At 46.8% G+C, this 21777-nt stretch overlaps 1 protein-coding gene across 1 annotated transcript in view; it reads right to left on the minus strand.

The window, feature by feature from the left end:
* The window catches only part of ENDOD1 (endonuclease domain containing 1), a 30082-nt gene extending 14332 nt beyond the window's left edge, over positions 1–15750 (minus strand). The window contains 2 exon segments of the mRNA XM_032488300.1: positions 15336–15494; positions 15496–15750. Coding sequence (XP_032344191.1) covers positions 15336–15494; positions 15496–15636 — 300 coding nt within the window. The 5' untranslated portion in view covers positions 15637–15750.
* Positions 15751–21777: the final 6027 nt, after the last annotated feature.

Raw genomic sequence — 21777 nt, forward strand, 5'->3', positions numbered from 1 at the left:
GGAGAGGGGCACCTCGATGGCAAACCCGTGGGACTCCTGTGTCTGCTCCTCTGGGAGCCCAGCCGACTCCTTTAAGACCTCTCCAGACCTGCAGGACCTTCTCAGGTTACATCACCCTTGGCCGTCTTTGGTTTCCTTCCTCATTACTCACTGAAGCCTGTTTTCCACTCTCTACTCTGCTTTCTTTTCCAGAGCAATTATTCTTAGCATTTGACCAAGTGGTGCAGAATTCAGAAAAATCAGTTAAGCTGAGACTTCCCCTTTTCTCATTTTTTTCACCTTGTGAGTTCACACAAGATCAGAGGTTCTCAGGCCTGGCGGCAAGTGAGAATCACCAGGAAGCTTTACAAATCTTGACTGGGAGGGGATGGTGCTTGGAGATCAGCTCCGGATGTTTTTTGAGCTTCCTAGGGTGATTCTAAATGGACAACTCCTGGACCAGATGGCGATCAGATTCTCATCTACATCCTTTATTTGTCTCCAGTGCATTGGAATCCCTTCCTAGACACCTACTACAAGAAATGAGTGCTGTCTCCTTAAATCAGTAGTTCTCAAAATTCAGTTTGTATTGGAAGCAACTTGGTCTTTGTTAAAAATGCACATTCCTGTGCTTCACACCAGAGATGTATTCAGTGGGCCTGGGGTGGGGCTCAAAAGTACATTTTGAACCACCGCCCCAAGTGACTGCAGATGCAGGCGGTCCATGGACAGCACTGAGACAGAATGCTTACATGGCCTCTGGGAGTGGCCCAGCTGGGCTTAATTTATTCATATGCTAGTCATACTTTGCGAGAGGTATTATCCATACGTCGCAAGAGCTGTGATAAAATGCCAAGAGAGAAAAAAATTATTATAGGGCCATGTGGATCCTCCACCATTGGAGCAGCTAATAGTCTGGTCACCAAAATGGATAAGCATGGATCTCCTGCCTTATTCATGTGTGGAAAGAGAAGTCTATTTTTGCTATATGCCGTTTTTGGATCACATCTCACTTCTGACACCTTCCGTAGCATCCTATACTCGCTGGTTAAATGACAAACTGGCACAGTCATGACACCCCACCCCCTCTTAAATTCCTCCAACCTCTTCTCTCAAATCTCCCCGTACATTCAACCAAAACAGGACAATCCCTGTCCCCCAGCTGTGTCAGTTACATGGTTGTCATAGAAACGCTGCCCTGCTTCTCTCTGTCTTACTGCCCGCTTCATCATTGGCTGGGGACGCCTCCACCACTCCTCTCTGACACTTATGTCCTATCTCGGGGCCCAGGCCCAGCTGCAACCTCATAGCTCCTGCATTGGGTGGTCTCCATTGGCCTCCCAGGTCTGTGCTCCACTCTCCTCCGTCCCAGGATGCTGATTTCTAGGGACCAAATCATCTGAGCTCTCTTGCCCTCTGCCTTCTGAGTGGGGCAGCCAGTGGGAGGAGGGAAGAGAAAGGATTTATTCCCTTGCTCCCTCCCCACCTGGCTGCTGTGGTTCTGGTTCTGGAAGAGTTTCTCTGCAGTCCTGGCTCTCACCAGGTGTCCTCCAGACCCCACAGGCCTGGGATGGTGACAGCTTCCTTTGAAGGCCAAGCCCTCAGGAAGTCCTTTATCATATCTGTTGATGCTCTTAATTCTCTATAGTTTTTTCATTCAATTCTGTCAGTTAAACTTCCTTGAGAGTTCCATCTGTTTCCTGCCAGGACCTGATACAGCCTCAGGAAGATCTTTCGCAAGACCCCAACCCTCCCGGTCCTGGGAGATCACACCCACCTCAGGACCTTTGGAGCATGAATTACACACATGGCTGGTTCGCACAACAGGTTCTGTTGAGTCGAGAAGGTCCCTCGGGTATTTTATCTGGCTGCCCGCTCCAGAATCTCCCCATTAATCCCCAGGTATGCTAGCCCTGGAGCCATATTCAACTCTGACTTCTAATTCAACCAAATATTTCTGACACTTTCTCTAAAAGAGCAGTGTTTCTTACCACGTGACTCTCTCCTACCCACCTCCTTGCCAGTCACAACCAAGGGACAGCCAATCTGGCCAGCAACCTACCAGGTGGCTCTCTTGGCTTCTCCATCCAAGAAGCTTTAGAGCCAGACAATGGTCAGGGTGTGAAGGCGGCTAGATGCACTTCAGGGTTGGCAGCCCAGCTGAGCCATGGGAAAGCAGAACTGGTTAAGGGAGAGACGACAGAGGAGGGTGGGAGAAAGATCCTGAAGACTTTGTGGGATCATTTGGTTTCTAGAAGGTTCCCAATTCTGGATCCTGTGAATCTACCAGTGATCTCTTACTACAGTCCTGCCCTTCACTTGAATAAGCTTGGATAAGCTTCTCATTCATGCACCAACAAGCCTGAAATCTCAGGAGCCCTGTTCTTGTGAGAACCCAAGCGAATCGGGGCCAGGACCTTGCAGGCCAGGAACCTTCTTGACACTTGGATTAAATCTCAGGCACAAACGTGTCTGGGTCCCAGAAATCTGGGAACAGATCAGAGGGGCACACCAGGGGATGGAGAGAAGGCCCTTCTACCAAATTCCTCAACAGAGGAGAATATTGTTGGGCAGAGTAACAGCGAGGACAGTGCAGGAGCCGCTGAACTCAGAGAAGAAGCCGCGACCAGCCCCATGCCAGGCAGCGATGAAGCGGGAGTGTGCGGGCGGGGAGGGCATGTCAGCAGCAGCACTGGGTCAGACCTCAGAGCACCGTGACCCTCCTCCTGCTTGTCTCCAAGGCAGGCATGGTCTGGGAAGCAAAGTTTACTTATTCATCCCCCAGGCTTAACGAAAGTCTATGTATTGAGTGTGCAGACACAACGCTTGTGGCCCACACACTGTCGTACTGATCCCCCAAGGCCTCCGTAGCAGAGGGATGACTTACTGAGACAGAAGGGAAGGGGGCAGGGCACAGTCATTCAAGGAATGACACAGCAATTAACACCAAAATGGTGTAAGATTCAATTCCCAGTAGACCTTGAAGCTCAAGATGTCAGGAGATTTGACTTCTAGTAAAACTTGAGATTCATTATACGCTCACTGTAATATATTAGCATGGTGAATAACATGCCCTCAGGCGCAGTGACAGTTCCAAGGCTAACCATAGAAGGTCAAAGAGTGGGTGGTGGCCCAATTTCTGGGAATCCCAGCCCCTTCCCCAGGGTAGTTGGAATTGTCCTCCCACTTGCTGGCTTGTGAAGCTACCCAGACCATAAAAACTGGCAACATCTCTCCTTGAGGCTGCCTCTCTCACTCCCTCATCTTTGGAGACAGGCTGGCACTGTCTATGGAGTGTGTGCCTACTTTTACTTTAACCTGAGCACCCAATCCCCACACCTTGAGGCTCTTCTCTTGCCTTCTGAAACAGCCTGCACTATATGCAGTATGTATCTCTCTAAATAAATCTGCCTTTACTCAACTGTGGCTCGCTCCTGAATTCTTTCTTGCGCAAAGCCAAGGACCCACATTTGGCAGGGCACATCCCAGGGGCTCAGCTGATACCTGGGACACGGCCCTCCTCTTGCCCCACATTCTTTTTTCCTGCATCATTATGAGCCCAGACCAGGTTCCATGAGATTCAGTAACATCTGCCGGGTCACACAGCTGGCAACTGACAGGGCTTGGGACTCAGCCCAATTTCGTCTCACTACAAAAGCCATTTTCTTAACCCCTCTGGGTGCTCAGTCCTTGACCCTTCGAGGCTAACAGTCTGGTGGGAGAGAGTTAAGTAAACCACTTCTAGTACATGATCTGCCTTCGCAACTAAGTAACAGGACACCAGAGGGCAGGGTCTTGTCCCAGGTCCCCGGCAGGGACTCCTCTTTCTGGGCTTTGTCCCAAAAACTCCATAACTGGTTTTGATGCTGATGATGATAACAACACCGATCAAAGTATCAATCAGCAACTTGACATCTGGGGACTCATCCTTTGCAATGGAACATTCTACAGCTTCTGACCAGGAATGACTAAATGAACAGGTAGTAAACAGGGTGAGCTTGTTTCTGCCTGAAGACCCCAGTGATTGCATACCTCTTAAACCCGGATTCATTGACAGAGAGGAGAACAAACTGATGATCAACTCTTGTTGCTGATTGGCTGTGACCACATTTATTATGCAAATGAATGAAAGGGAACGCCCAGGCTCTGCCTGGCCGAGGGCCAGAATACAGAAACAGAATGGCAGCAAATACAGCAGAAAAGCAGCAGCAGTAGCAAGCCTGGTCAGTGAGCTCCAAGGTACTGCCATCAACTCAGTTATGTGGCACCTTCAGAGCCACTGCGAAAGGCTGAGAGCCACTCTCCACACAAGACGGTAACCAACTATAAGAGATGACCTTTCTCCGAAGCCAACAGGTAAAATGCACCCTTCATCTTCAAGATCATTAGAGAGGAAGACTTGACGCCCCTGGACCCTTCTTCATAGCATAATAGCTCTCTTGTCAGGAAATGATTTATTTGCATCCAATCTAAACCCTCCTCAAGCTGGTGAAGCTTTTGCCTCTTGCCTTGAGCACAAAAGAAAGAACATCTGCCTTTCAACCTTGTGCCATAAATATCACTTGAGGCTAGTAATCTGCCTCCAGGTAAAATCATTTCCATTTCTTTGATCTTTTCTCTTGTGTCCTATAAATGTTGCTTTTTTTCTTCAGGTTCCTCTGAGGGTGAGACTACAAGGCAGTGGGGTTCAGTGACAGAACTCCAGGTTGGAAGTGAGATCTGTCAGCTCTGCCACTTACTGGTCTTGTGACTCCAGGCAGACCAGGGTCTCCCTGGGCCCCTGTCTCTTCTTCTGTAAGAGGAGAAAGGTAACACCTCCTCTGCTCAGGAATGCAGGAAGAGGGAAGAAGGCGGGATTATTTCAGGCCGTCCGTCAGTTATACATGTTATAGACTTGAAAGAAAAAGATGATGAAAAAGACTTTGCATTTGAAGTCCCCAGGCCTTCTATTCCTAAATATATGTGCTTAATGAGACAAATTGTTTATGTGCAAATTTTCTCATCAAAAGGGTCCCTTCCGCCCTCCTACATTGTTGGTAGGAATGTAATTTGGTGCAGCCACTATGGAAAATAGTATGGAGAGTCTTTAAAAAGCTAAAAATAAAACTATCACATGATCCAGCAATCCCACTCTTGGGCATATATCTGGAGAAGACTCTAATTCAAAAAGACACGTGTACCCCAATGTTCATAGTAGCACTATTTACAGTAGCCAAGACATGGTAGCAACCTAAATGTCTATGGATAGGTGACTGGATAAAGATGTGGTGTATACACGTACACACACACACACACACACACACACACACACACACACACACACACACACACACAGTGGAATACTACTCAGCCATAAAAAAGAATGAAATAACGCCATTTGCAGCAATATGGAAGGACCTAGAGATTATCATATTAAGTGAAGTAAATCAGACAAAGACAAATATTATGACATCACTTATATGTGGAACCAAAAAAAATGATACAAATGAACTTATTTACAAAGCAGAAAGAAACTCACAGACATAGAAAACAAACTTATGGTTACCAAAGGGGAAAAGTGGGGGAGGGATAAATTAGGAGTTAGGGATTAACAGATACAAACTACCAAATATAAAATAGACAAACAACAAGGTTCTACTGTACAGCACAGGGAACTATATTCAGTAGCTTGTAATGACCTATAATGAAAAAGAATATGAAAAAGGATATATATATATATATATATATATATATATATATATATATATATATATATATATATATAACTGAATCACTATACACCAGAAACTAACACAACATTGCACATCAACTACACTTCAATTAACAAAAACAGGTTCCTTCTCCCACTCCCTGGGGGTGATGGCTGTTTGAGAGGCTTGTTAGAAGTTGTTGGACTTCACCAAGTCCAAAAGGGTGCTAATCCTTGACTAGAATAAAGGATGTAAGAGTACACATGTCTCTGAAGATGTAATGGAAATTTCCGGAATGTCACACACACACACATTATGAAGACTGGTCATCTATGAGAAGTGGGATCTTTTTCCTTAGATACTTCCAAAAGGCTCAGAAAAATAGTTTTTACCAAAAGCAAGTATTACTTTTATAATCCTAAAAAAACCTAAATACCTAAATATTATAAATCACCACCATCACCACCACATTAAAACAGTTCACTGACATTGTCTGTAGGTCTAGATCTAGGGTGGCAGGCCACAATTGGAATAGGATTACACAGCTTTCAGATTTCAGATTTCATGGCTGGTGTTCAATCCACATATACTGAGCACTCACTACTCCACCACGTTGATGAAGCACTGACCCAGGGCTGGCCTCAGGCCAGAGCAGGAGCTGGCCAGCTACAGCCTGAGCTCCAAACCCAGCCCACCACCTGTCTCATAAACAAAGTTCCCTTGGAACACAGCCATCCTTGTGCATTTATGCATTGTCTGTGGCTGCGTTTGTGCTAGAACGGCTGAGTTGAATGGTTGCAACATAGACCACATGGCCTGAAAGCCTAAAATACTTACTATCTGGCCCTTTACAGAAAAGGTCCCTGGCCCCTGACTTAGACAATGAGGATTCAATGCTGAGCACAAGAGCCCTCATGCAACTTAGAGTCTAGCCGGGGGACACGCAGTGTAACTGTAACACGCCAGCAAAAAAAGTATGTTTGGTGCCACTGGGGAGTGTTACAGGCAGTTGACCTAGATGGGAATATTATGAAAGACACAAAAGAAAAAAACAAACAAACAAAAAAAGCCAGCACAAAGGTCCTATGATGGGAGACAACATAGAAATTAAAAACAACAAAAACAAAACAGAAAAGCCCACATATATCTGGAGGGAACTCTAATTTGAAAAGATACAAGCACTCCAAGGTTCACAGCAGCACTATTTACAAGAGCCAAGACACGGAAACAACGTAAATGTCCATCAACAGATGACCGGATAAAGAAGATGTGGTATATTTATATGGAGGAATACTACTCAGCCATAAAAAAGAATAAAATAATGCCATTTGCAGCGACATGGATGGACCTAGAGATCATCATCCCAAGTGAAGTAAGCCAGAAAGAGAAAAAAAAAAAATACCATATGGTATCACTCATATGTGGAATCTAAAAAAGAAAAAAAGAGGACACTAATTAACTCATCTACAAAACACAAACAGACTCGCAGACATAGTAAACAATCTTATGGTCACCAGGGGAAGAGGGGTGGGAAGGGACAAATTTGGGAGTTTGAGATTTGCAAATCTTAGCCACTATGTATAAAAATAGATTTAAAAAATCAAGTTTCTTCTGTATAGCACAGGGAACTATATTCAATATCTTGTGATAACCTTTAATGAAAAAGAATATGAAAACAAATATATGTATGTATATGCATGACTGGGACATTGTGCTGCACACCAGAAACTGACACATTATAACCGACTATACTTCAATTAAAAAACAAAAAACAAACCAGAAAAGCCCAAGTGGCCCAAAGTTAAGACCTGCCATGTGTGACGCCAGATAAGGCTGGGAGGGGATGGGACACAGACCACACAGGACTCTGGACACCATGATAAGGGCTTGTCTTTATCCCGAGAGAAATGGGGATGAGATGAATGCTTTGAGACAGTCTCTCTGGCTTCAGGGTGGAGAACGGCTGAAGGAGACACAGGTGGAATGGGGTAACCAGGTGGGAAGCTGTTGTGCAGAGGCTGGATGTAGATGGTGGGAGCTGGGACCTCAGCATGCAGACAGCAGGGATGACAGCACTGAAGTCTGTCAACTGAGATGCAGGAGCCAGGCCCCGGACCATGCCGAACGGTCCACTCGGCCATGAAGGAGGCATCGAAGGTCATCACAGGCACTGCAGTTCCAGATACATCAGAAATATTCAGGGGGCAGAAAAAACCTTCTCATGGTTCATAAACCCAGCTTTCCTTTCCCTAGGCTCCCGTGTGTCCTGAGACACCCAGTCTTTCAGAAACATAACCAGTAGCCACGTCCTCACAGGGTCCCTGGTCAATCATGCATCCTAGGGTAATTCAATCACCCCTAAAATTAAGGGGCAAGTCAACTATAAATCTAATTTACATTTTCAAATTTCAGCCATCTATTTACTTAGCAAAATGAGAAGTACTCATACTCTCCGTCTTGATTAAAAACATAAAATGTCCTCATATGACCTCCTTTGATTGAGTGACACTTCTGTCGGCACTGGGTCAATAAAACCATGACAGGAATACTAAACGGTGCTTCTATTTTGGGTTCGCCCCATGAGTTGGTTTCTTTTTTATTTCTCCTTCCTCCCAGTGGCCAGATAGATATGTTCACGAGCAACGAATTACTGCTGCCATGGATGTGGAGTTCTACGGAACCAAAAGGTATCTGACCACTCGGGAGCCAAGATACACAGCTTGAAGGAGGAAACATTCCTGAACCAACAGGAATTCTGGGAGCAAGATGGGATCCCTGGCAGCAAAAGCCCTTGGTGGGTGGGAGGATTTACTTTCTCCTATTTTCACTTGTAGAGCTGACAGTTTAAAAGAAAGAGGCATTTGAAACCCAAAGAATAAAATCTCTATTCCTCAAGGAAAGCTCCCTTCAATCACCATCAATTGTAAGTGAGATTTCCAGAATGGTGTGTTAGCAGCAAAGCCAGATATCATCCAAAGGACTGGATTAATTCAGTAAAATAACAATAAAATAACAAGTCTAGCTAATGCATTTGGAATCTGGTGAGGGAACACTGACACTGGAACTGGAAAACAACATGAGAGAGCAGAAAGAGGGCTAAGTGCCTTGGAGCCAGGCAGCCGTAAATTCCAGTCCAGGCTTTGCCATCTAGCAGCTGTGTGACCCTGGATGAGTTACTTAACCACTCTGAACTCAGTTTCCTACACTGTAAAACATGGATCACAATACCTACGGTGATTATATGAATAAGTTAAGTTGCACAGAAGTAAGGGATCAACAAATGACAGTTCCTTTCCTGGACTGTCCAAATTTAAGTCAGGACTAAAAGAATGGTGTACAGATCCATCACCACTGCCTGTTCCGGGACAAAATATCACTAAAATATTCTGCCAATATAGGGCAAGTCCCTTAACTTGCTCCTGAGAATGACCATGAATCAGATGGAAACACTGCATTCAAAGATGAAGAAAAAGCCAGACGGGGAGGAAACTGTCACGCAGGGGAGCAGGTGTGCCTCCTGCTTCTACTCTTTGCGCTCCAGTAGGGAAGAAATTGTACGCAGTTGACTTTGGAACTATCCCTGTAAGTCAGGCACTTCCCAGCCCTTCTCAGGCTCAGCACAGTAGGGTGGCATGCAATTGCTCACTGTTTGTTTTGTGACAACACACTTCTTGGTTGCCCAGGGCAGGGAGGGTGGAGGTGTCTCTGGCACCTGTTTTGTTTGTGTGTTTCCAATCACCTAAATCCATCCATCCATCCATCCATCCATCCATCCATCCATCCATCCACCCATTCATTCCATCTTGCATTCATTCAGTCTCTCAACATGTACCTTCTGAGAACCTATTCTGTGAATGTGGGACATACACCAAGCATTTGAGAAGATATACAGATGGATCTTCTATATTTTAGGAAGAGATTTGTAGAATTGTAGGAGTTGTCTATCCAACATTCCATTCCTGTGTGTGTGTATGTGTATGTCTAACACCTGTTAGAGGAAGACCTTAATAAAGTATCTGCACTGCTATTTACTAAGAACTATCATACTACACGCACCACACTACATGCTTATTTGTGCTATCTTATTTGTCACAACCACTCTAGAAAGTAAACACTGTTATTGTCTTTAATGAACAGCTCAGAAAAATAAGACGGGAAGAATTTAAGGTCACATAGCTTGTAAATGGTAGAGCAGGGGTCTGAACTCAAGTTTCTTAATGAGGAAGTAAGAATCGGAATTGTCCGGCTCGCTACGTGCCTTACACAGAGATGTAAGTGTATACCATCTTCTCTAGATCTGTTCTCTGACACAGTGAAAAGGGGGTTGATGTTAGAATAAATTAAACTGTGTGTCTAACAGTTTCAGGATGTGCAAGCAAGAGGCTGCTGATGGAAATTAAAGATTAAGGACTTAATCGAGGTTCTGTGACAGCTGTTCCATACATTTACTAAGACTTGAACCATGACTTCATTAGGCCCTCTAAGGAAGATACTTTTGCAGTTAACCAGAATATCTGCTTCACTCCTGAGACACTGACAGCTGAGCAACATTCACACGGTCAAATATGTGCTCCCTCTTGGGAAAGAGAAATGGAAGTAGAAATTTATATTCCCATATAAAAGATGAGAATGATGTCATCCAATGTGTGCATTATCCATTGTGCAGGGAGTGAATTTTAATTTATAATAAAATATTTTGTGTGAGTTTTGCATCAAAAAAAAGATGAGAATTAAAGTCCTGTGACCATTAATGCAGCGGATCCCTGGGAGGTCAAAGAATCTCCATGGCACATCAGAAGAGCACCAGACTAGGAGTAATGAGTCATGAGTTCAAATCCAAGCTGTGTGACCTTGGGCACAACAATTAACCTCTCTGAGTCAGTTTCCTCATTTCCACAATGAAGAGAATGATATCTACCTCACAGTATTTTTAGAAGATTAAATAAGTATAGGCCGGATATAAAACCAGTTCCTCCAGTATTCACGTTTACAAAATGACAGGCTCTTATACGTTGGCTTCCAGCATAAATTGACAATGTCCTTTGCAAAGCCATCACTAGTACTTTTCCCTCAATTTTTCTATTAAATGGAAATGAGTTGAAAAGCTAAAAGATTTGAGGCTCCCTGTACATAACCAGAACCTAGTTTTGATTGGAAACCCTCCAAACCATCTCCATCATGCTAACAGGGACACACCATCTCATCTCTTTCTTGCCTTCTCCCCATTCTCAATTCTCAAAGGTGACCACATTCCACATAAAACCCACAACAGTCCTCTGCTTTCTCTGCTTCCTTGTAAAGTTCTCATTCTGTCCCTCAGAAGGCCCCCAGATGTGGGATCCTGGTATCTGATGCTACAGAGTTGTCATCCAGAGGAGAGACCCCAGTCAGCTGGGGTAGTCCCAAGGCTAGAGACGGTGGAGTGGATTTGCAGGAATGTTCCAGCTCTGCATGTGGGAGATGTTTGTAACAGTGGCTTCTGAAGCAGCCAGCCCTCCAGCAAGACCGCTCAAGCCGAATATCTCACCCACGGCTACCTGATTGACCCTGCTGACATCAAATTATGTTATTCAACACTGAGCAAGCGCTTTCTATGTCCTAGACACAAGTGTGTGAATAAAACACGGTTTTCAGCTCTCAAGGGTTCACACTGGGGAGATGGACCTGTGAGCAGGTAATTCTAAAACAATGTGGTAAATACAAAAAAAGAAATTGTAGGGGGCGCTGTGGGGTGGGTCTAACTCAGGAAGTGGACCTCGCTCAGGTGGGCTGTTCTTTCTGAAGGAGATGACAGCTCAGCAGTCTTGAAGAATGGAGGAGGGGAGGCAGCGAGGGGCCAGATGGGGGTAGAAAGGGCATGCAGGGCAAAAAGGAATTCGCACGCGCAAAGGAACCAATGTGCCAGGATGGTTTATGAAGGCACTCCAGGCAGCTGGATAATGCAAGAGCATTACATGAGGGTGGCAAGGGCTGGGAGACAGGCTAGAGCTGCCGGCAGGAGCCAGGGCACAGGGGCCTTGTAAACTGCATTCTGCAGGGTGAACTCTGTCCTGGAGGTAGCGAGCAGCCAACACCTTGAAGGTTTCAAGCATAAGAGTGACTAAGTTTTTATGATCTTTGATTTAGAAGGGTTTTTTTTTTCCCCAAAGGGAAACTGCAGGACAGCCTTAGAAGCAGCTGAATTGGGGTGGGGGGTATAGCTCAGGCGGTAGAGCACATGATAAGCATGCACAAGGTCCTGGGTTCAATCCCCAGTACTTCCTCTAAAAATAAATAAACAAATAAACCTAATTACCTCCCCACCACCAAAAAAAAAAAAAAAAAAAAAAGCTGCTGAATTAGGCTTTGGGAGTCCTAGGGTCAGAATAGCCCTGCCTGAGTCACTCCCGAGGCGAGCACCCAGCTCCTTTGGTCTCCTGCCTCTTCCTCTGTCTGCTGAGCCTCTTGGCAACACTGACCTCATAAAAAGGTGATGTGGGCACAAGGTGAGTCAGCATGACAGAGTGCTCGGCAGCAGCCAGAAGTCCACGTTGAGTCCCGAGCATCTTTCTGCAGCAGCAGGGACTGCTGCTTGGCGGGGACCTTGGCTCTGAGGCGTCGGAGTTGGGGGGGTGGGGGGGAACTTGGCGGGGACCTTGGCGGGGACCTTGGCTCTGAGGCGTCGGAGTTGGGGGGGTGGGGGGGAAGGTTTGCTGCAGTGTGCTCCCAAGCCCGCCAGCATCGCATCGGGCGGCTTCTCCCTCATCCCCTCCTTGACTCCCTCTGAATCCCCCCTGGTTCCTGGCTGACTTGACCTGACATTGGGGTGGGCAGGGGTGGGCAGGGGTGGGCAAGGGTGGGCGGCACAAGCCCATCTTGCAGAGAAAGGCATCCTACCGGCTGTGCCCAGCCCCTGGACCACTCCCACCACCCCAGCTGGGAACTCTGGTCCTCTTCGGAACTGCTGCACCTCTCACCTCTCAAGATGCCATCTGCAAGTACCCTCTCTTTCTCCTTCTTCCTTCTCCCCTCTTACCTCCCCAGTTCCATTCCTCATTACCCAGGGCCCATGTGAAGGTTCTGGCCACTTCTTCTCTGCTGAATGAGTCATGCTCCTTTGGGCTCCTTCAATAATGGCATAAATGGCTCCCCACCCCCACCTCAAGCCTTCCTTGATGACTCCTTCCTACCTGGCCTCTCCCTTCCATTACTCCTCTTTATTCTGAGCCCTTGAGTAGACTGTCACCTACTCACTTGTACTCATTCAGCTGCTCCAACCACTTCCCACACACTAACCCTTGCGTCCGCCATGCGTCTCTCACTCGGCATGTCCCCTCTGCTGGAAATGTCCTCCTCGTCTCCCTTCCAAACTCCGCCTCATCCTTCCAGGCACAGACAAACATCACCTTGACCCTAAGCTCACCCCGTCACCTCCAAGACAGAAGAATTCTAATAGGACTCTGTTTACCTTTTTTAACTGTTTTGCTTATGTCATAATTACAGCTAGGACTCATGGGCCAGGCACCTCTCAGACAACTTTATAGAGCATAACTCATTTAGTCCTCAAATCCACCTTGTTATTACCTCTCAGTTAGCCTGCCCAAGTTTCAGAGTTTACTGAGACTTGAACCTACACAGCATGGCTCTCATCAGAGGTGATGCCACCTCTCCACCCAGCAGCATGCTTCACCTGCAGACCAGAAAGCCTTTGAGTTCCAGAGCTACGCTCTGTACCCAGCACCCCAAGTACCTGGCACACGAGGTTGACTACTAATTGTGGTAGTTTGGGATTTCACTGAAACCTGTTCAGCAGGCCTCAAGTGTATGTTCTGTCTCCCCAAGCCATCCATAAGATCCTCAAGGAGACAGGCCCACAATCACATGCATAATGGGGGATACCCAGAGAGCTCGAGGGGTGCAGTTGGGGGGCAAACTAACTTTAGATGAATCTACGCTTTCAGTGTGTATAATTCACAAAGGCTTTTTCCCACGCCTGATCCCACAGGTCGTGACATCAACAGGATGGGGAGAAGGTAAGGAGGCAGGTGTAGATGGCTTGAGACCTGATCAAGGTCTGCGGGCTAGAAATAATTGAAGGAGATGACAGAAATGACAGCCCACAGCTCTGAATGAAACAGCTGAAAGCCGGGCCCCTGTTCGCAATGTGGGTCTGGGCAGCTGTGGCCATCAGGAATGGGTGAGCTGACAACTTCAGTAGATAAATTCAGAATGCATAGGTCTTCGGACTCTTCTTGAGAATGGTTGTGTGGCTGTGGGGTGAGAGCATGAGCTGTGGGGCCGGGTGGCTTGAGCTCAGGATCACTTCTGCCACTTACTACCTGTGTGACTTTACAAATCTCTCAAGCTCAGTTTCCTCATCTGCGAAATGGGTTTAAGAACATGTAGCTCATGGTGTTCTAGTAACAATTAAAATGAGATCATTTATGTAAAATATTTCTCAGCACCCAGGAAGCATGTAATAAATGGTGAACATTATTCCTATTATTAACTGTAAGGGGTCAACACAGATATTTTATAATAGTACCAGCTCATTCTATGCAATTCTAATGTTTTCATTAGCTTGATTTAAAACTAAGCAGTGAGCAGCACCAGACATACTGTGTACTTTTGTATGAATAAATTAATCATATCATTTGGGGGTGTGTTTTAAAAATATTTGCTAAAAATAGGTATATATTTTACTATCATTATCAACAAAATTTAATGCGGCACTTAAAAAAAAAAAAATGGGCGGGCTGAGACCTCAGTCCCTCCCTTAGCTAGGGTGGCCTTGGTAGCTGGGGCATGGGAGCCTGGCTGGATGTTCTAGAGAGCAGAGGTGGGCCAGGATGCGTTAGGGAAGTTCAGCAGGGCCTCTGGCAGTGTTTGGTCTCTCTCACCAGACAGAACAGAAAATCCTAAGAGATGACAGGGTGGCCAAGCCGTCTGAGCATTTAGATACAAAGAGTCAGGAAAAGCTGGTCTGTCCTTCCCATTGGTTGGTGAGGGTCGACGCTTCCGTACTATATGTAACTATCTCATCGCCTTTCTAAAACCCTGTACCTTTACTGTCCTAACTCAGCACAACTTCAGATCAAATTTACTCAATGTCCCATGCAGACCGGAAGGCTTTTCAGGCGCAGGTGGCCTCTGCAGAAGGGAAGCTTTTCCCCAGTAGGAAGGGCAGTGAACTTCTAAGCCCAAAAGACCTGCCTTATCTTCCCCTAAGTCTCTTCGCCCCTCTGAGCCCTAATCTCCTCTTCGGTAAAATGGGCAAGAAAATCCACAATCTCCCACCCACCCACTCCCACAGGACTGTGGTACAGGACTGTGGTACAGGCCTGCGAGCTCCCGGCCCTGGCTTCCCGCAGATCTGACGCGCCTCCTCGGTCTCTGTCTCCCGCTCCTCACCATTCAAGAAATGAATGGGACACTGCAGATGCCCACACTGACGTGCAGGGAGAACCACCTCCCACTGGGGACCTCAGGCCCGGCTCGTGCCTTGGCTTTGACGAGGGCTGGGGCACGCAGTCTCTCCGGGGCGCAGTGGGCCAGATCGCAGACCCGGGTTTCCCAACCTTGGCGCCAGAGGCTGGGGCTGCCCTTCCCCGCCCTGTCGCTCGCGGAGGCTGCAAAGCGCCCTGGAAGGCCAGCCCAGCGGCCGGGCTTGGGAACCGCCTGGCTTACCTGCGGCTCCACCAGCCAGCGCTGCTCGGAGCCCAGGGGCGCGGGGCGCGCGGCGCGGAACGCCGAGTACACGGGGATGCGGTCCCGGGTGCTGTACAGGGTGGCGAAGCGCTCGGCGCCCCCGGAGCGCTGACAGATCTTCACGTGGGCAGCGGCCGCCGAGCCCGGCGGGCGGGGTCCCGGCGTAGAAGAACCGGTCGCATTCGCCGAAGCCGGCTTCCTCCTCGCGCACCAGCCGGCCCTCCAGCAGCTCGGCCAGGCCGAGGAGGCCGCCCAGCGCCAGCCAGAGCGCGGGGCCCATGGCGCGTCTGCTGGCCCGGCGGGGAGCGCGCGAGGTAGCCGAGCCGGGCGGCGGCGAAGTCGGAAGCCGGGCGCGGCGCGGCGCGGCGCGGCGGGGCGAGGGCTCCGCGGGCTGGGCTGGGCGGCCCGGGTGGCGGGGGCGGGTCCGCGGCCCGAGGCCGCGCCTCCCTCGCGCCCTCCTCCCTGAAGATGGCTGCGCAGGGCCGGGCGCCGGGATGCCGACCCTGTTCCCGGGGCTGCAGCCGGGCTTGTGCCGCCCGCAGGCTCGGGGACGCACGCTCCCAAGCCTGGAAGGTCTGTGCCGTGTCGACTGAATCGGAGGGACCGGGAAGGGACGGTTCCCGGGCTGGGAGCCTGGAAGCCTGAACCAGCACTCCCCGGGGACCTTCAGGGATGCAAAGGGGCGGCTGTGAGATGCCCACAGAACTGTGGCTCTTTAGAGCGGATGCGAAATTCGATGAAAATTAGTCTCTCCGCAACAATGCCGCACACGATTCCCGCACACAAGCACAACTCTGATACAGTTTTAGCAGATCGGAAGTCCAGGGGCCCAAGTTAGGAAATCCTGTTGTAGCAACTGTCTCACCTAGGTACGAGATAGTACCGCTCTTGTGGTTTCTTAGGTGCAAGGCTTAGAATCAAAACCAAAACCGAGAAAGAAACGAGACCAGCCAACATCATTAGTTGATAGTTCGGTTGATTCGTTACTTCTTTCCTGAGTGCCTATGTGCCAACATGGCTTAGGAGACTGGGTACAGAGGTAAACAACAACTGGGTCCCTGTGGTCCTGAGGACGAAGCCTAATGGGAAAGCCTGTCGTTAATCAAAGAAGCAGGCTATTAAATGAATAATGAAACACTGAACGTGGATCTGTGACAACCTGCCCCTGCGGGGATTCAGGGTGTGGTCTGAGGAGTTGTGCCTGAGTTAAGTGTGGTGTGAACTGATACCAAGGGGAGGACGTGAACTAGGCGAAGAGGAAAGCAGCATGTGCCAAGGGGTCTCCCAGCAGAAGGCAACAGGATATGTTGGAGGAATTTAAGGAAAGTGGGTATGGATAAAGAACAGAGAACTCAGAGGAGATTAGGAGAAATGGGGCTATAGAAGGAGGCAGAGGACATAGCATTCAGGGCGTTATGGGCTGGAGGCCGTCAAATATTCTTTGATAGGATCCACAAGGAGAAATAAGTTTCATGTAATACTTAACGCTTACAATTGACATTGCAATCTGGTATTTCTGTTGTAGTCTGTTTTATTCCACTTTTTAAAAAAAATGCTGGTGATAACCCGTAAATTTGTTTCTATGACACACAAATGGCTCATGTTCTGCAGTTTGGAAAGAAATATTATAAATCATGTTGAGAAATGGCCAATAGGCACATGAAAAAATGCTCAATATTGCTAATTATCAGAGAAGTGCAAATCAAAACTATAATGAGGTATCACCTCACACCAGTCAGAACGGCCATCATTCAGAAGTTCACAAACAATAAATGCTGGAGAGGGTGTGGAGAAAAGGGAACCCTCCTACATTGCTAGTAGGAAGGTAGTTTGGTGCAACCAGTATGGAAAACAGTATGATCATTCCTCAAAAAACTAAAAATAGACTTACCATATGATCCAGCAATCCCACTCCTGGGCATAAATCCAGAGGGAACTCTAATTCGAAAAGATACATGCACCCCAATGTTCATAGCAGCACTATTTGCAATAGCCAAGACATACAAGCAACCTAAATGTCCATAGACAGATGACTGGATAAAGAAGCTGTGATATATTTATACAATGAAATACTACTCAGCCATACAAAAGAACAAAATAATGCCATTTGCAGTAACATGGATGGACCTAGAGATCATCATTCTAAGTGAGGTAAGTCAGAAAGGAGAAAGAAAAATATCACATGATATCACTCATATGTGGAATCTAAAAAAAAAGAAAAAGAGGACACTATGAACTTATCTACAAAACAGAAACAGACTCACAGACATAGTAAACAATCTTATGGTTACCGGGGAAAGAGGATGGGAAGGGATAAATTTGGGAGTTTGAGATTTGCAAATGTTCACTACTATATATAAAAATAGATAAAAAACAAATTTCTTCTGTATAGCACAGGGAACTATATTCAATATCTTGTAATAATTTTTGATAAAAAAGAATATGAAAATGAATATATGTGAATATATATGCATGACTGGGACATTGTGCTGTACACCAGGAACTGACACCTTGTAACTGACTGCACTTCAGTAAACAAACAAACAAATAAATAAATAAATCATGTTGAGAGTTTTGATCTTTCAATGGTGGTGACACAATCACATTTGCTCTCTGGGCAGAAATGGGCCAGAATGGAGTGGCCCAGAATGAATGAAGAAAAACATTTACAGATGAGAGATGGTAGCTTGGACTAGGGTGGTGGTAGAGACAGAGCCAGAGCACGTACTGGAGTGCCTCCACTTATTATTTAGTCCGATTTCCCCAGTGTGCCACATGCAGAACTGGACCAGAGCATTCTGGTGCTTGCCTGAGTTGGCACAGTCAGTGAATCCTGAGCCAGATTTGAACCAGACCTGCCTGGTTCTGAAGCCTGGCCTTTCATCTAAGTCACAGCAAATCTGTAAGGTGAGTCTATAAAATAGGAGATAAATTGCTAGGAAAATACATTTTTGGAGCTTAAGAACAAATTCCTTACAGGCTCCAATATCTGAAAATATTGACTAGGTTTGAGCCCTGAAATGAAAACTAAATTTGTTTTTTAATTAAAAAAAAAAATCTAGTGTGATGTCATAAAAACGGCAGGACCTGGAGTCCCCTGCGATCTGGAGTTGATGACCCTGGTCTTGTGGGCCTTGTTCCTCAGCCAGGTCGTCTCACCCTTGTACACCTGAGTCACATCCTCTCATTAGAGGCTGTCAGGATTATAGGCTACTTTAAACTAAACACCCATCCCCACATCTCATGGTCTCTCTGGCCTTCTAAGATGGCCTACGCTCAGCCAATGGAGTGTGCAGCTCTTCTGTTGCCAAAAGATCAGCTGATGAGCTAAATTGAAACTCAGAGACCGGGTCTTACAGCACAGAAGAAAAGAGACAGTTTTATTACTTTGTCAGGCAAAGGGGACTCACAGCAGGAGAGTGACTTCAAAACTGTGAACTCACCTTGGGGATGGGGTGGGGTGATTAAATAGCCGTAGCTCAAACAATAAAACACTGATAACAATCAGCAGAATCATTTTCTTGTCATAAGACTTCGAGTGGCCTCATGATGCCTCCAGGCGACCAATTCTATAGAGGCTAGTGGTTCCCTTTTTCAGTCTCTTCATCTCGTAAGCATCCAAGATGTGGTCTTCTTGGTAATTCAGGCTCTTTTGTAAGGTTACAGTTCCACGACCTTCTCCCTGAAGAACAACTCAGAAACCAAGTATGATTATTACTTTTTATTACCGGAATAAAGCAGAAATAGTAAAATTAATAGCTTTATTTTAACAACAGGCCTGGAGCTGTGAGTAGCAACTGGTCAGTCAGGTTAGTTGACTGTTTTAAGGGCAAGCGTAAGAATAAGCATTCTGTTAGCCTAAGTGTGGCCATTTTACTAATTCTCCTTCACTCTGAATATGTCTACTTTTTCTCTGCTATGGCTTGCTCTTGAACTCTTTCAAGTGCGAAGCCAAGGACCCGCACTTGATGGGTCGTGTCCCTGGGACCTGGAGCAGGGCCATCCTCTCACGCTCCATTTTTCCTGTATCAATTCCAAGGGAAGACTGCCTCTCACAGCGTCTTTATGAGTGGTACGTGGTCCATCGATAATTCACCGCTCTCTCTCCATCTGATCGCCTCTGGTCCCTTTTCCACTGACTGTCTTCTCACGGGGAGGAGGTTTCAAACCAGATCCTCTTAGATCTCTATGCTCACACCTGTGCCAGTCCAACGTCTGTCAACAGGCTTCAGCAAAGGCCTGAAGAGGAAAAGTATTGGCTGATATGGAGTAAAATGACATCCTTCTTGCACTACTGCGGTTGGGTTGGTTCTGTTCCAAGGTGTTTGAAAACATGGGCCCAACTAGACACTTCTCCAATCACCCCAGCCCCACCACCTCATCTCTCATATCCAGGTTTTAATCCCTTCATCCTATCCAATCCCTTCGCAGCTGGACTAACTTCCTAGAATAAATCTGATGATCTCATCCTACTCTTACAGCCCATCAATTGCTCTCCATTTGCCTTAGGATGAAGCCCGACTCCCTACCTGACCCCCCACAACCCCCGGGCCTCACATCTGGCCAGCACCACCTGGCCCTGTGCTCTGAGCAGGACCATTCACCTTGCAGTTTCTAGAACAGACCATGTTCTCTCTTGTCTCTGAGACTTTGCATCATAAAATACTTCCCTTGGTCTGGAATCCTCATTTGTATTCCCATCCCTTCACTTCTCTCATTTAGCTTTTCCTTTTTTAAGGCACAATCCACTTAAACATTAGTTCCTCAAATCACCTTTCTGACAAGCTTGTCCTCACCACTTGCCCCACTACTGCCCCGCTTTTTAATCGTGCCTGGTAAGCCCAGTATTTCCCCAGTATCTAATGGCTACCTTCACCCTTGGACATAAACAGAGTGCCTGCTATACAGTAAGTATTCAACACAGTGAGTGAGTAAATAAGAAAGAAAAAACCCTTTCCTCCATGAAGTTTCATGTGGATTCTCAGGGCTCTAATTCATTCATTCATTTTCAAAATGTTTTTGAAATATCTACCAAGAGCGCTGGCTAGATGCCGAGTATTCAGTGGGAAACAAAGTTAGATCGGGCCCCTGCTCTCGTGGTGCTCACAGGACTATATGCGTAACCAGAATAGAAAGCAGAAAGGTAAGGGATGCTCTGCCTTCGACAGGGAAGGGCAATGCTGGGAATGTTCGTGCCACCAGTGAGCTCTGTAACAGAGACTTCATGCTGCATCAGCTCCATTCCAGGGCAAGACCTACACAGAACTTTGCACCACAGAATTTGAAGTAGGCAGGGAAGACTGTGAAATGAAAACTACTGCCAGCCATGTCAGTAACAAAGGATGCTGCGGCCATCAAGTCATCGGCCTCTGCCACCACCCCCAACAGTGCACCAGGAGGGAACTCAAGATGGGAAAGAACAAGATACAGGCCCTAGATAGCTAGGTGCATACCAAAGGAACGGTTTCAATGAACCCAGACCTAATCTTGTGTCTTCCCAGATACAGAAAAGTGCTAAATTCCTTACCTTGATATACCTGGTTTTCTTTAATTAACAGTAATCTTTTGATGTTCTGACTACCTGGTCTTTGTGGCAAAAACTCCTCTGTATCCTGGCTCCTCCCCTGCCTCTTTGGCTGTCTCCTAGAGTGATCTGAGAGGCTGACTCCTAGGTTTGAGTCCTCAGAAAGTCTACTGAATAAAACATAACTCTCAGCTTATAGGTTTATTTCAGTCAACAACAGACAGACAAGCAGTTATGATACAGTGTGGGAAGTACTCTTTAAAGGAAGGACTGTGTGTTATGAGGGCAGAGAAGCATTGCCAAAGCTAATCTGGGGAGAAGCAGCTCTGGAAAGACTATGCGACTGGTGGAAAAGTATACTTACTGTTGAAACAGCAGCTCGCAAACTAGAATAATAATTGAAAGTTCAGGTCCCTGAAGCTACTTCTTTGGATGTCCTCTCTGTTGATTCTCTAGCACTTGCATGAAATTGATGAGTAATGAGGAAATTAATCCCGTTTGGACTACGAGGAGAGGCGAGGAGGCTGAGGAGTAGCTCCTAGTTGGGTTAGAATGCTTGATTTATCTTCCTAATCATGACTAAATCTAAGAAAGCATGCCTGGCTCAATCCTCAAGTGAGAAACAGAAGACCTCAGAGTCAAAAATGGTAGTTGACACCCAAGCCAACAGGAGGCTGAGTCATGATCTCCTGCCACTGTGGGCAGAGCTGTCTTCTTTCTAGTAAAGCTAAACTTTGGATGGTGTCTAGCAATATTAGTCAACCCCGGTCCTCATAGAAACAGCCACGTAGCCACACACACACTCTCCCACCATGAGCTGGTACTAAAAGGACATGTGGCCCACAGAACTCTTGGGCACATTTCCAGTGATGCTTTAATGAAGCTTGGAGACTGATC

This window comes from Camelus ferus, chromosome 10 (assembly GCF_009834535.1).
Source record: "Camelus ferus isolate YT-003-E chromosome 10, BCGSAC_Cfer_1.0, whole genome shotgun sequence".
NCBI classification, from domain to species: domain Eukaryota; kingdom Metazoa; phylum Chordata; class Mammalia; order Artiodactyla; family Camelidae; genus Camelus; species Camelus ferus.